This window comes from Eubalaena glacialis, chromosome 18, assembly GCF_028564815.1.
Source record: "Eubalaena glacialis isolate mEubGla1 chromosome 18, mEubGla1.1.hap2.+ XY, whole genome shotgun sequence".
Taxonomy (NCBI): Eukaryota; Metazoa; Chordata; class Mammalia; order Artiodactyla; family Balaenidae; genus Eubalaena; species Eubalaena glacialis.
In genome coordinates this window covers 63,917,451-63,932,349 of record NC_083733.1, presented here as the reverse complement: position 1 = coordinate 63,932,349, position 14,899 = coordinate 63,917,451, and the positions used below count along the sequence as shown (strand labels likewise).

The window sequence follows — 14,899 nt, the reverse complement described above, 5'->3', positions numbered from 1 at the left end:
ATATGTATATGTATAGCTGATTCACTTTGTTATACAGTAGAAACTAACACAACATTGTAAAGCAACTAAACTCCAATAACGATGTTAAAAAATTTTTTTTTAATTTTTTTAATTTAAAAAAATAAATGTAATTCCTCAGTTGCACTCGCCACATATCAAAAGCTCTATAGCCACATGTGGCTGGTGGCTACCGTGTTGGATAGCACAAACGGAGCATTTCCATCATGGAGGAAAGTTCAGCTGAACGGCGCTGTGCTGGACAACCTCTAGAGTTAACTGACTTCTCGCTGGAGAATATGCTCACAAATAGTCCAGGACTCAGGGTCTCTTCTGATGTTCTGCTCACCTTGCAGGGGAGGTAGCTGGCATGAGCAGTAAAAGCCCAGAGCTGGAACTGGGCCTCTGGGTTGTTAAATGGACTTGCTGTGTGACCTCCTGTGAGTCACTGCCCTCTCTGATCCTCCCATTCCTCACCTGAAATGAGGGAGCTGGCTGAAGTGACATTGATGCCCCTTGTAGCTTTTGGCCTCCTGTGATTCACGGGCCTGTGTGTCACCTGGAGACACGCAGATGGCAGGAAGTATGTGAAGTGACCACACATGATGCGGAACCTCCCCCAACACACATGGGCTAGTTGCCGGGACACACAGGACGCTGCTCTGGCCGTGGATGAGGGCTCAAGCACAGAGCATCCCTCTGGGTCTGCATCTGCCTCTTCCCTCTCTGTGTTTTCTTTCCCTTGTTTGTGTGAGTCTCTTGCACCTACTCTTTCCTTCAATCTATCTTCTCTCTCTGCCTCCCTCTTTCAGGGTCAGCATTCTGGCTTTTCTCATTATGCCACCCTAGGTATGCACGTCCCTGTTTGTTTATTTTCCTCTCTCTCGCTTACAATCATCTGTCTCCGACACTATCCCCGCGACCCCCACGGCCCCTGGGGATGTGGCACCCTCTTTCCCCATCTGCGAAGACTTCTTGGAACAGGGACCTGGGGAATCTCCATGAAATCCATCTCTAAAAAGGGTGTTTCGGGCACTGGGAGAAGCCTGTATTCCCGGGCCCCTCCCAGAGCAGGAATCTGGGGCCCAGGTTGGGTGCCAGCCTCACCCAGGGCATAATTAGGGAGAGGGAAAGGGCGGAGGTGAATCCTTGAGGGGAGGGTGGGGAAACGGGCTCTTCGGGGTTAAAAGGGAGGGCCTGGAAGGGGTCCCTGGGCAGAGGATTCCGGCGGCCCACACGGCAGGACTGAGGCACTTCTTCCCCTCCACGACTCCCAGGTGAGCGGCGTGCACCTCACCTTGGTTGGGGTGGGTCGCGAGAGCACAGGTGGGGACCCTCGGGTAGCGGGCAGGAGACTTGTTCGAGCCTTAGTTTCCTTATCTACGGGACGCACTTCGGAGCCTCGAATCCCCAGCCCACCTGTGAAGGTAGGCGAAACCCGAAGCGCTGAGAGGCTGGCAGCCGGGACAGCCGCGTCCCGGAGAGCGCTCCCCTCGGGCGTAGGGAGAGCAGGAGGACGCCAGGGCGGCGTCATTAGGGTCTTCGCGCCCATTACGCCTGTGCAGGCCCCGATCGCCCGTCTGCCCACCCCTGCGTTTGTCGGCCGCCAGTTAAACGGGTCCCCGCGGGCTGGGGTGGCCCAGGATGGGCGGACGGGCGTGGCAGGCTGGGGTCTCTGACCCGGCAAGTGTTTTGAACCGTCCCCCGGCCCTCCCCCCCCAGCCTAGGTCCTGGCCATGAGACCCTCACACCTCCACCCCTCCGCCGCCGCCGCCGGCCCTTGGGGCCTCGAGAACCTTCTGCTGCCGCTACTGATGACGCAACTCTGGGGTGAGGCCGGGGCAGGGCTCGGCGGGAGGCGCCGGACACCGGGGGCGATGGCAGAGTGGGCTCTTATCACCAAGCCCCGCACACTTCTCCTCCCCTTGGGACCCCAGCGCTCACCCACAGATCCGGAGAAGCCCAGCCCCAAGTCGGACCCGCCCCTCTTCTAGCTCCGCCCTAGGTATCCCGCCCCCTTCACTCTTCCGGGATCCGTACTCCCCCTTTCTCCTCGCCGCGTCCTTTCCCCGCCCCTTCTTACTTCGCCCTGTTTTACCCCAAGTCTTGCCTTAGCGTCTTCTGCCCTCGCCCCTTCTTCCGGCGAGTTGCGTTATTCCCACCCCCACTTCCACCCACCAGGAGCTGCTTTCTATCCCCGCCCCTTTCCGCCCCGCCCGCCTTAGCCCCGCCCCCTTCTGCCCCGCCTTGTTGCATTCCCGACCTCTTCAAGCTCTCTGCAGCGCCGCTGCTCCTCCAGACCCAACCTGTTAGGTCTCCTTACTCCATTCTTATCCCCGCCTCCTTGCCCTTTCACGCCGTTCTTCTCCGCCCACTTCCATTCGGTTCCTTCAGGATCCCCAATTTCCACACACACCCTCGGGTTCAGGCTGTGCCCCCCCGAAGCCCCGTCCCATGGCCCCACTCGGATCCCAAGCCCAGTGCTTGCCCTGCTGTCCTGCCTGCTCTGATCTCCACCTCCTTTCTTTCTCCAGTCGCGGAGGCTCTGCTGCTCCCCGGAAACGACACAGGCTCGCTCTCCATGGCCTTCGGCGGCACTTGCCCTCGCAGCTCGCAGCCCTGGCATGTGTCCCTCTTCGATGGCTTCTCGTTCCACTGCGCCGGCGTCCTGGTGGACAGGAGTTGGGTGCTCACGGCTGCGCACTGCGGGAACAATAAGTAGGGAGAGCTCCTCAGGGACGCTACGCAGGGGCTATGGAGGCAGGCCCCGGGGAGGCGGCTGGAAGGGCTGGGGCACTTGAGGGTATGGAACTGCCAGCTCGATGTGGGGTCGGTCCTGGAGGGCTTCCTGTAGGAGGAGAGGTGGGGTTGTGCTGTGGCCACGAGGGGGCAGTGTGGTCTTTCTCAGCGTTTCTGGGCCCATCCAGAGCCACTGACCAGCTGATTCTGCTAGGGTTCCATTTAGGTGTAGATAGTTGTGTGCAGCAGACAGAAGTCAGGATCTGGTGTGGTTAGGACTTTAGAACTAAAAGAAATTGTTCATCTCATGAGTCCCCACTGAGGGAGGAAGAAAAGGGTAGGTTTACCAAGGTAGACCCTCTGCCCTCAATTCCTGCAGAACTTAGGGACCCAAACACCTGATCACTCTTCCCCATGTGCCCCCAGATCAGGTCTCCAGCTCCCTTCTCCCCTACCCACTCCTCCCTCAGACCCAGGAGTCTGGGTCCCCAGCCCTCTCCTCCATCAGATCCAAGAATCTAGGCCCCCAGCCCCTCCTCCCTCAGACCCAAGAGTCCCAGCCCCCAGGCCCCTCCCCTGCCAGGACCCAAGTGTCTATCCCCACCCCACTGCCTGTACCCTCCTTCGCAGGGACTCAGGCTTCAGTCTCAGTCCCAGTGAAGGCTTTGCATCCATAAGACTCTTCCCCCCCCAGGCGTCTGTGGGCTCGAGTTGGGGATGACCACCTGCTGCTTCTCCAGGGAGAGCAGCTCCGCAGGACCTCTTTTCCTATCATCCACCCCAAGTACGACAAGGGCTCGGGCCCCATCCTGCCCGGGCGAACAGATGAACATGACCTCATGCTGCTGCGTCTGACCTGGCCCGTTGTGCTGGGGTCTCGAATCCAGCCTCTACGCCTGTCCTATCACTGTGCCCAGCCCGGAGACCAGTGCCAGGTCGCCGGCTGGGGCACCACAACCTCCCGAAGAGGCAAGAGCTGGGGGCCCTGGGGGCTGTATCTTGGGGAAGGAGGACGAGGGGCCTGGACTCCTGGGCCTGAGGGAGTGGGGGTTGGGAGCCTGGGGCCTGGGTTGGGAACAGTCTGGGTATCTGGGCTCCTGGATCCTGGAGGATTGGGGGCTGGACCCCAGGATTACCTGATGTTTTCTCCCATCAGTGAAGTACACCAAGAGCCTGAGTTGCTCCATGGTCACTATCCTGAGCCCTGAAGAGTGTGAGGTCTTCTATCCTGGTGTGGTCACCGACAACATGATGTGTGCAGGACTCAACAAGGGTCAGGACCCCTGCCTGGTAGGAACTGGCCAGAGAGGGTCTCTGACTCATGGGAGCAGCATAGGGAGGTTATGGGAAAACAGACATCCCCAACCCCATGGCCACTCCCAGCCCAATTTCATCCCCACGTCCAGCACTATCCCATTCGTGCCCCAACATCAACCCCACGTCCAACTCTACCTCCTTGGGTCCACCTTCTCATGCCCAACCCTGTCCCCAAGTCTACTCTCAAGCCCATTCCCAGCCCCCTTCCCACCCCATCCTCAACCACATTCCCACCCTCAAGCCATGCCTAAACCCCTACCCCAGCCCTATCTCTAGATCCAGCTCCATCCCTCACCTACCAAGAACTACAATCCCAGCTCCATCGACTCTCCATTCTCATCCCCCACCCAATGCCCCCAAACCCCAAGTCCAACTCCATCACCACCCCATCCCACCCCCAACCCCATCCCAACCTCATCCCAGCTCCAACCCTACCCAACACCTCCCTTCCCCATCACTACCCCAGACCCCCAAGTGGCAGCCTTTCCACTGGTGTATTTATTTGATCTCTCCTTCCTCCCACCCCCAGGGTGACTCGGGTGGCCCTCTGGTCTGTGATGGGACCCTTCAGGGCATCCTTTCATGGGGCGCTTACCCCTGCGTCTCTGGTCAGCATCCAGCTGTCTACACCAAGATCTGCAAATACCGCTACTGGATAGAGAAAATCATCCGCTCCAACTGACCCAAAGGCCCTGCAACTGCTTCGCCAAGTGCCGTCTTCCCCCTTCCTCCCCTCCTTCCCCCGCAGACAGCTGGACTCTCCCCCTGCCCCACTCAAACTTCTGTCACCCATCCACACCTATTAACATCTCTCGTCTTCCCTCATGCCTCCTGCCCACTGCTGTTCTCTGCCCGCGTTGAAGCCAAGATGCAGGAAGTGGTGGCAAAGTTTTGTTCATGAAAAACGAGGAAGCCGGTGGTCACTAGTCTTTGAGAGAAGTTATTAATTACCCAACCTGGCTTCCTCCACCACTCCCTGCTGTGGGACCTTGGGCAAGCCAAGCATCTTCTCTGAGCCTCAGTTTCCTCACCTGGAAAATGGGAACAATGAAGTGTGTACCTCATAAACGTGTTATGAAGAGACTATAACGTGTGTGTAGATTGTTATGGTAGTTGTCATGCAAAGTACTAACACAGTGGGTAGTGAGTTCTGATTAAATGGCAACAGGTCCTGGTGGGAATGTGTGTGATTTTGTGTCCTGGGGAGAAAAGCACAGGGGTACCCTACAATCTCAACCCCCCATACCATCCCCATCCCCATCCCTCAGGGCTGATGGGAGAATTGCATTCCTCACCCTCCTGTCAAGTTCCATGAAGCACCTCTTAACCACTTCCTTCTTCCCTCCCACTGTTTCCCATGTCTGGGTCTACCCAACACCTGTTCCTCCTGTCTCAGGAGGAACTGGGCTGTCTCTGAGTCATCTGGTACCTTCTGTGCCTTCCTGGGGCCACTGGAACTCAAGGGACCTCACCCTGCATCCATCTCAACCTCTAAGACCAGAGGACCTCACCCCACTTCAGTTGCTAAGTTTATGCAAAGAAGCCCTCTGAAATTCAGGGGAAATTTTTTGGTTTCTTTGTTAGATCCATCCCCATCCCCTCACCTACTACCGACTCCGATTCCAGCTCTACCACATCTCCATTCTCATTCCCTGATCCAACACCCAGACACCCTAAGTCCAACTCCATCCCCACCCCCATCCCAAATTGGCTTTGAAATTTTGTCCTGAAAATTGGGCGGAGGGGTTCTTGTTCTCTCCCTGAAACCGTCCCTGTGTAAATATTCCCATGCTAGGGGCTATTATACACGGAATCCAGGCAAAGCTAACAGAAGTTTCAGTGTCTCCACTTAGCCCAGACTTTGGAGCGGTAACATATGCACAGTAGAAATTTTCCATCCAGCACAGGTTGTTTTGTCCACTACCCCCTCCCGCCCTTTTTTTTTTTTGGCGAGGCTTGTGGGATTTTAGTTCCCTGACCAGGGATCAAACCCGGGCCCTTGGCAGTGAGAGCATGGAGTCCTAACCACTGGACCACCAGGGAATTCCCTGTTTCCCCTTTCAAACACCAATTTATTTATTTATTTATTTATTTTTAAATACAGTCTTTCAGTTTCATTTTATTATTGTTATTTTTAAATATTTATTTATTTATTTATTTATTTATTTATTTATTTATTTATTTTTGGCTGCATTGGGTCTTCGTTGCTGTGTGCGGGCTTTCTCTAGTTGCCGTGAGCAGGGGGTACTCTTCGTTGCACGGGCTTCTCATTGCGGTGGCTTCTCTTGTTGCAGAGCGTGGGCTGTAGGCGCGTGGGCTTTAGTAGTTGTGGCTCGTGGGCTCAGTAGTTGTGGCACGTAGGCTGTAGAGTGCAGGCTCAGTAGTTGTGGCGCACGGGCGTAGTTGCTCTGTGGCATGTGGGATCTTCCCAGACCAAGGCTCGAACCCGTGTCCCCTGCACTGGCAGGTGGGTTCTTAACCACTGGGCCACCAGGGAAGCCCACACCAATTTATTGAGCACCTGTTGTATGGCAGGCCCGGTGCTGGGTGCCGGGAACACAGTGGTGACCACAAGGTCCCTGCCCCCACAGAGCCCACAGAAGACTGGGGCACAGGGTTTGAGCAGAGACTACACAGCTCTCTTCCACTGACTATCCCCCCACTCCTATTAGCACACCCAGGAAACATCAATCAGGCATATCAGCTGAGTTCATTACGCAAGAATCAGAAGCGAAGTAGGTAGGAACTCAAAAACTCGATTCATTTTTAAAGGCAATTCACCCATTCCTTTAGTCACATCATAAGTGTTTACTGAGCCATGTCCTATGCCAGGTCCTGGAGATGATTCAGAGTGAGCCCTACCTTCAAGAAGCTGCTAGTCAGGTCAGGAAGTCTTACATTCTTGTCATTCGGGTCTCCATTCAAAGGTCACTTCTTCAAGGAGGCCTTCCAGGATTGCCCTGGCTAAAGGGGTCTGCCCCTGTACTCCTCCTCCCTGGCCACTAATCCATTGCTCTGTTTATTTCTTTTGCAGCACTTGTTATAGCAAAAATGATCTCATTTATCTGTTTACTCCATAATGGTCTGTCCCCTACTTCCCCTCACCCAGTCAATGCGAGCAGGGACTCATTTATTCACTGTGGTTTTCTAAGCACCTGGTCTGATGCCTGACACACAGAAGGCATTCAACACATTGTTGAATTAACAAATAACACAAATTGATCAGTGCTGTATCAGAAGGAGGCATAGGGTGCCCCAAGAGGGCCTAAGGACTCCTCCTGAAGGAATCAGAGAAGGCTTCTCAGGTGAGGGGATATATGCATGGGGTTTTAAAGGATCAGTAGGAGTTCACCAGAAAGAAAATATATTTCTGTAACTCACTGTGTGACTTGAGCAAAAAACTTGAATGCCCTCTCTACCACAATCATCCCCACTATGAAACAGAGATTGGTTAGACTCTTGTGAGAATTAAATTAGAAAGCATACATGAAATGTTTAGCCAACTGCCTGGCACAGAGTAAACAGTCAATAAAGTTAGCAATCAAAATGTTCTATAAAGCAGTTAGTATGGCACTTAGCACATAGTGGGTATTCAGTCCCTGGTCTTGAGGACTTCCCAGTCTGCAGAGGGTATAAGGCAACTGCAGCCATGGATAATATGTATTATGATGGTGGCAGTGCAGGGCTCTGTAGGTGAGGGACAAACATATTTATTGAATGCCTACCACAGTTGTAAGTGCTTCATATGTGTTAATTCACATAATCCTCCCACAACCCCAGTTATTATTGCTACTTAATAGATGGAGCAACTGAGAGAGGTCCAGTGACTTGCCCAAGGTCACACACTTAATAATTACCAGCATTGAGGCTTGGACCCACATGGTCCAGTTCCAGAGTCCATGCTCCAAACCACTACATCATGGTGGGTTGTACACATTCAAGGGGAGCCCAGACCCAGCCTGATAACCAGGCTTACAGCAACAGAAAGTGGAAGAAGCCTGGAAGTGCCCAGGCTGGAAAAGATGGACTCTGCCTGGAGAAATCAGAGAAGGCTTCCTGGAGGAAGGGGCATTTAGGTTGGATCTTGAAGAATGAGTTGGACTTCACTGGAAAAAGAAAGATGTGGAGAAAGACATTCACTCATTCAATTAACATCTCCTGAGGCCCCCCCATGATCCCAGCCCTGAACAGGGTGATGTGAGGGACACAGAGATGAGTCAGATCTGGGCTTGGCCCTCCAAGGGCTGCCCATCTGGTGAGAAGGAGGGATGGGGGGAGAGGCAGGAAAGATGAGGTGATGGGAAGGACAGTGGAGGGGAGGAGATGGGTGGAAAAAACAAGACCATGTTCTCAGGACTTAGCCAAGATATGGTGGCATTAAGAGAATGGGAAAAGTGCTTAGTTCCACCTAGCTTGGGCACCTGGATCCTTGGAGTGGTGAGGATGTGAAAAAGGAAGTAGGTTATGACAAGAATGAGTTAACCCAGTTGGAACCATGCTAGGAGAAGCCTCTGTCCTCACGGAAAGGGGCCCAAATCCCCAGTGCAGGGAGGGTTCTGTGGGTGTGTACACGTGTGCAGCTCTCTTTGTAGTCTCTGCCATTCCAGACAGTGTTTCTGTCTCTCTTTCCTTATCTCATCCTGCATCCTTCAATGTCTTTATCTCCCTGTTTTGTTTTGTTTTTTTTCTGTCTCCCTCTTTCCCTGCCTCACCCCATCCTGCCTTCTTGCTTGCCTTCTTTGCTCTGAGTCCTGACTCTTTCTCCCACTCCTTGCCTGATTTCTGGGAGGTCCTTCTATGTAACCCTCCAGCATGCCCAGTGCCTTGGTCCCAGCCCCCTGCAGCTACATTCAAGATGAACTTGCTTCCACCCCAGGACTCCACCTTACGGATCTTCCTCCTTTCCCTCTTCCTCCTCCAGGCCACAGAATATCCTGTATCTAGATGCTGCAACCAGAAGTCAGGGTTACTGAGGGCTCCTCCCTCTGGTGAACCCCAGAAGGACTATACAACCCAGAGCCCCTCCCGCATTTAGCAGGATCCCTGAGCCCCTCCCCCATTTAGCAGGATCCCTGAGCCCCTCACCCATTTAGCAGGATCCCTGAGCCCCTCACCCATTTAGCGGGATTCCCTGATGCTGCAGGCCACCAGCTCATCCTGACAAGTGGTCCCTCTGTACTGTCTTCCTGCCCAAGGCCCCCAGTCAAGGCTCTTCGGCTTCCCCCTCCCCCTGGAGTATTTCCCAACCCAGATTAATCACCGGGGCGGCCCCAGGGTGGAGGGATATAGTATGGTTTACCGTAAAGAAGCACGGACTTGGAGAGCAGGCTCCAGGACCAAGGCACCCTGGAGGTCATGAGGCTGGGATTCATCTGTGCTCTGCTTTCTCTCCTGGAAGGTGAGGTTCCTGCCGTCCTGCCATCACGCTGCCCCTCCATGGCCCCCCCGGCGCCCCTCTGCCATGCTCTTTGTCCCCCAGGCGTCCACTCCTGCCCTCTAGGCATCCCAGCATCTGTCCCCAGCCCTCCCATCTGGCTCTTCACCAACCCTTCTGCCTCCCCCCCCCCCCACAGGGCAAAGCTGGGCAGACCCCCGAGCCATCGGGGCCGAGGAATGCCGCCCCAACTCGCAGCCCTGGCAGGCTGGGCTCTTCTTCCTTACCCACCTCTTCTGCGGGGCGACCCTCATCAGTGACCGTTGGCTGCTCACAGCTGCCCACTGCCGAAAGCCGTGAGTGACCTGGGCGGGCCCCTCTGGGGAGGGGCTGGAGGTCAGGAAAGGGAGAGGGGGCAAGGGGCCTCGTAGAGGAGGGAGGGAGCTGTGGGCAGGAAGGGCTGAGCCTCCATTTATGTTCCCCAAAGTTCAACTCTTTAGAATGACAAAATGTCCACTCTCCAAATTCTAGCGTCCAAAATAATCTGTTTCTAAGAGTGTAAATTTTGCAACTTAGACTCTTAGAAGCCTAGACTCTGACCCAGAAAAATCCAGAGTCGTAGACTCCTAAAATCTTGGATCCAGGAGATGTTACATTAGCTTCACTAAATCGTAGAATCCTAGATTCAGAGACTGGTAGACTCTGAGAAGCCTGGAGCAGCGCCACTGGAATTTCGAATGGAAATATAGCCCCAATCACACAGGAAAGTTTAAGTTTTCCAGTAGACACATTAAAAAAGGTGAAAAAGAAATGAGTAAAATTAATTTTAGTAATAGATTTAACTTGCCATCTCAAAATATTATTTCAACATGTAATTATCAATTTTTAAATATTTATGAATGACATAGTTTAGTCTTTTTTTTTATACTAAGACTTCGAAATCAGACATGTATTTTACAAGTATGGCATAGCTCAGTTTGCACTAGCCACATTTCAAGTGCTCAATAGTTGTGTTGGATAGCGCAACCCTAGAATCTTAGATTCAAACTGTTCTAGCTAGGTTCATTGAGTATAGAAGCTCGTAGTCTTAGAATCTCTGAATTACAGTATCCTAGAATACTGTGATTCGTAGAATTCTAGAATCTTGAACCAAGAGAATTCTAGAAGCTTATATTCATACATGTCTAGAATCTGGTGGATTTAATATCCCAGCATGCTATCATTCAAGATTTCTAAAATCCCCAGAGTTTTAACCAAGAGAATTCAAGAGTTTCAAACTATTCGAATCCCAATCCTTACATTTCTAAAATCAAAGATTTCTAGAATTCTAGAATGATGAAATTCTTGTCTTATTATCCCAGAATATTAGAATTCTAGGTTCTTTGTTTCCTAGATTTAATTCAGATAATTAAACAATCCTAGAAATTTATTTATTTATTTATTTATTTAACTTTGGCTGAGCCAGGTCTTGGTTGAGGCACGCGGGATCTTCGTTGCAGCATGAGGGATCTTTTTTTTTTTTTTTTTAGTTGCAGCATGCGAACTCTTTTTATTTATTTATTTTTTTTAGGCTGTTAGTATTTTTTTTTTGTTTTTTGTTTTTTTTATTATTATTTATTTTTGGCTGTGTTGGGTCTTCGTTTCTGTGTGAGGGCTTTCTCTAGTTGCGGCGAGCGGGGGCCACTCTTCATCGCGGTGTGCGGGCCTCTCACCGTCGCGGCCTCTCTTGTTGCAGGGCACAGGCTCCAGATGCACAGGCTCAGTAGTTGTGGCTCATGGGCCTAGTTGCTCCGCGACATGTGGGATCTTCCCAGACCAGGGCTCGAACGCGTGTCCCCTGCATTGGCAGGCAGATTCTCAACCACTGCGTCACCAGGGAAGCCCCTGCGAACTCTTAGTTGTGGCATGCACGTGGGATCTAGTTCCCTGACCAGCGATCAAACCTGGGACCCCTGCACTGTGAGTGCGGAGTCTTAGCCACTGGACCATCAGGGAAGTCCCCAAAATCCTAGACTTTTTGATCCAGAGAAATCGAAAACATTAGAATCTCGAATTCATAAGATTCTAGAACTTGAGCCTCATAGAATTCTAAAATCGTGGATTTCTAAGGTGTTAGAATCTTAGAATTCCAGAATCTTAGATTCTGGGCATTCTAACAGAATTCTAGAATCTACCTGATGCAGAAATCCTTTTTATATTATCTGGGGAAAGGGGCCATCCCTCCTGTTTGATATTCTTCCCTCTAGGAATGAAGCACAGGGGCTATACAGGATGCTGTGTGAGAATTTCCCATCATGCATCACTCTATGCTGGAGCCTCTTTTAGCTCAGGCCTGTACATCAGGCTAGGAAAACAATGTTCAGGTTTCAGCCCCAAAGACAAAAAAGGGGAGAAGCAGAAATATGGAGGTACAAGAGATTCAGGAGCAGGGACAGGTTGGGGCTGGGAGGTGGGGTTGGGACTGGCATCCCAGACACAGAACCAAGGCAACAAGGTGACAGAGAGGGAAAAGGTAGAAATAACACCTCATACTCCTCAAACACTGAGTTCTCAGTCAGTAGCCTCGTCCCTAATGTCAGAGTCAGAGTCTGGGGGATGGACATATAGACCCCTTGAGGGTCCCCAGCTATCCAGGGCAGGAACCCAGAGCAGAACAAGTGCACCGGGACGTGCAGTGAGAGGGCTTGAGGCTAGACCTCAGGAAGAAATGCATTGAGAGATGAGGGATTTGGCAGACAGGAAAAGCCTGAGCCTACACATGACCCCAACTTGGGGCTTTTCCATATCCCACCCCTTCCATACACACACACCAAAACACGCAGAGCCACTCCCTACAGAAACCACCAGACCTGTGGGGGCAGGGGGTGGGGCTGTTTTGGGTGGTAGGTGGAGCCTCCACCTGTCTCCATGGTTCCAGGGGACTCAGGTCACCACTAAGGCTCCAGGTGGGGCAGAGAGGAAAGTGGTTTACTTGACATGGGGCTAGGAAGAGGTGTGAGCTTTTGGGGAGAGCTACAAAGTTAGAGGCAGACAAAGAGATGGAGTAGGAAGCAGGGGCCCAGAGAGGGTGTGCGCCTTGCTTAAAATCACACAGCACTCTATGTCACATGAAGATGATAGGGGCCCAGAGAGGGTGTGTGGCTTGTGGAGAGTCACATAGCATCCTGGTGGACAGAAAAAAGAGGACAGGGGCTGAGAAGACACCTCACCTTATCCCACCTTGACCTCTGGGACCTGTCCAACAGGTATCTGTGGGTCCGACTTGGGGAGCACCACCTCTGGAAATGGGAGGGTCCAGAGCAGCTGTTCCGGGCCACAGACTTCTTCCCTCACCCTGGGTTCAACCAGAACCTCAGTGCCCAAGACCACAATGATGACATCATGCTGATTCGTCTGTCCAGGAAAGCATTTCTGGGACCTGCCGTGCAGCCCCTCAACCTCAGCCTGACCTGCGTCTCCCCAGGCACCCAGTGCCTAATCTCAGGCTGGGGGGCCACATCCAGTACTAAGGGTACAGCCCATGCCAGGGGTCTGAATCCCCTCTCTTTTTCATCTCTATGTTCTATCTATCTATCACCTATCTATCTACCCATATATTTCATCAGATCTAAATGCTATAAATTATAAGATGCATCATTATTCTACAACCCGCTAAAAACGAGAAAAGGAAAAAAAGGTCCCATCTATCCTTGTATGACAACATTTACTGGAAGGCACATCCTGATTTCAGAGATGTTTAAATGTGAAAATATATGCATCTTAGAATTGAAATAAGGGCTACGTCACTCAGAATCACAAATCAGCAAATCCATTAGTCAAATTTGGCCTCCCACAGCAGTACTGGTTTTCAAAATGTCTTGGGAAAAAAAACCAAAACCTCAGTTTGTTGCTGCCAACATTTAAAACCTGAGAGATTTTACATCAAAGCCAAGTTTCTGGATTCGCTTGAAAAATTCAAGACTGGCAATGCTGGGTTCATATTTCTAAAATAATGACCATAGTTGGGCAGAATCAGTGGAGGCTGCCCCCTTCAAACAAGATACGGGTTCTGTGGTCCACTGCAGTTCACCCCAAGGGCTGCTGTTTCCCTACAAGGCCCCCTCCCCCCACTTTCCCTCTATTACTATCTGGTCTCTCTAAATCTGTATCTCTGTCTCTGTTAATGACCATCTCCCTATAAATGTCTCCTCCCCTTTATCTCACTGCTTTCTCCCTGGATATCTCTGGGTCTGTTTCTCCCTATTTCATTTCCTCCTCTGAGAATCTCTTTCCCCTTAAGAGGTCTCTGTCTCCTGCCAAGGTCCCTCTTTTTCTCTGTGTGAGTTACATATGTATCTCTCCTTGTCTCTTGACTCTCTGCGTCCTTCTCTCTCTCTCTCTTTGGCCCTCTCCGCATCATATCCATCTGTTTCTCTTCCATGCTGTGATTCTGTTGCTTTGTCACTTTCTCTTGTTTCTGTCTTTGAGAGTCTTATGGTGGGGAGGTGGGGTGCTGAGTGTGATGGAGACAGCTGCTGATCTTTTATGGACCTCCTTCCCCAACAGCGCAGTACCCACTCACGCTGCAGTGTGCCAACATCAGGATCCTGGAGACCAAACTCTGCCGTCAGGCATATCCAGGCCACATCTTCTACCACATGCTCTGTGCCGGCCTTTGGGAGGGCGGCCGGGGCTCCTGCCAGGTGAGATTTCCTCTGGAAAGGAGAGGGATGGGTATCCTGCGGGGATTCCAGGGTCCTGGGGGAGAAGGGAGTTGGGGCCCCAGACTTCCTGGATCAGAGCAAGGAAGGAGCTGGGAAACCTGGGTCCTGGGAGGGGGTGGGACCAGGGCCAGGATTCCTGGATCTAAAGGAGGAGGGGACTGGGGGTTGGACTCTATGTCCTGGGGGAAGAGGGGTCCACAATGTTAGGTCCTAGGGGGAGGTGGGGGCTATGGGCTTTTACTCCTGGGTCTGAGGGAGGAGGGACTGGAGACCTGGACTCCTGGGTGTTGTAGGAGGAGGGAACTGGGAGCTTCCTGAGAGGGAGAAAGTGCCTTGTGTCATGTCCTGAGTAGACTGGCCTCACAGTTTCTCTGCTCTTCTTCCGCGCACAGGGTGACTCTGGGGGCCCCCTGGTTTGCAATGGGACCCTGGCGGGTGTGGTGTCCGGGGGCTCGGAGCCCTGCTCCAGACCCCAGCGCCCTGCCGTCTATACTAGTGTGTGCCAATACCTGGACTGGATTCGAAAAACCATGGAGAACAACTGAGACCTCGCGCCTTGGACGACCAGGAAAGGAGGGTGGGCGCAGGGTAGGAGGGTTTGCAAGACTCCAGCCTCAATGGTCTCCGCCTTTGGCTTCGGCTGGCCTGGAGACGGCTTCTGGATATTCAAGTTCCCAGCTTCTGGATATTCAGACCCTGGCCCCCGCGAATGATAGAGCCGCGCCCCCTTGAAAAGGAGAGGAGAGACACCTCCGCCCCTCTTGGCCCC

The 14,899-nt window shown here is 52.4% G+C and overlaps 2 protein-coding genes across 3 annotated transcripts; both read left to right on the top strand.

Moving 5' to 3' along the window:
* The first annotated feature begins 1,221 nt into the window (after window positions 1–1,221).
* Window positions 1,222–5,225, top strand: KLK10 (kallikrein related peptidase 10). 2 transcript variants are annotated; one of them, XM_061173893.1, is made up of 6 exons: window positions 1,222–1,274; window positions 1,720–1,827; window positions 2,532–2,715; window positions 3,431–3,705; window positions 3,893–4,026; window positions 4,583–5,225. In XM_061173893.1, exons 2-6 carry the CDS (start codon window positions 1,734–1,736, stop codon window positions 4,733–4,735), a joined length of 840 nt encoding a protein of 279 aa, XP_061029876.1. In that variant the 5' UTR covers window positions 1,222–1,274; window positions 1,720–1,733; the 3' UTR covers window positions 4,736–5,225. The 2 variants fall into 2 exon arrangements, with proteins under 2 accessions (XP_061029876.1, XP_061029877.1); XM_061173894.1 differs by having other exon boundaries at window positions 3,893–4,009; window positions 4,583–4,645.
* Window positions 5,226–9,408: 4,183 nt separating this feature from the next.
* KLK9 (kallikrein related peptidase 9) lies at window positions 9,409–14,675 on the top strand. Its single transcript, XM_061173926.1, has 5 exons — window positions 9,409–9,451; window positions 9,627–9,783; window positions 12,673–12,938; window positions 13,973–14,109; window positions 14,523–14,675. The coding sequence occupies exons 1-5, from the start codon at window positions 9,409–9,411 to the stop codon at window positions 14,673–14,675; spliced, it is 756 nt and encodes a 251-aa protein (XP_061029909.1).
* Window positions 14,676–14,899: the final 224 nt, after the last annotated feature.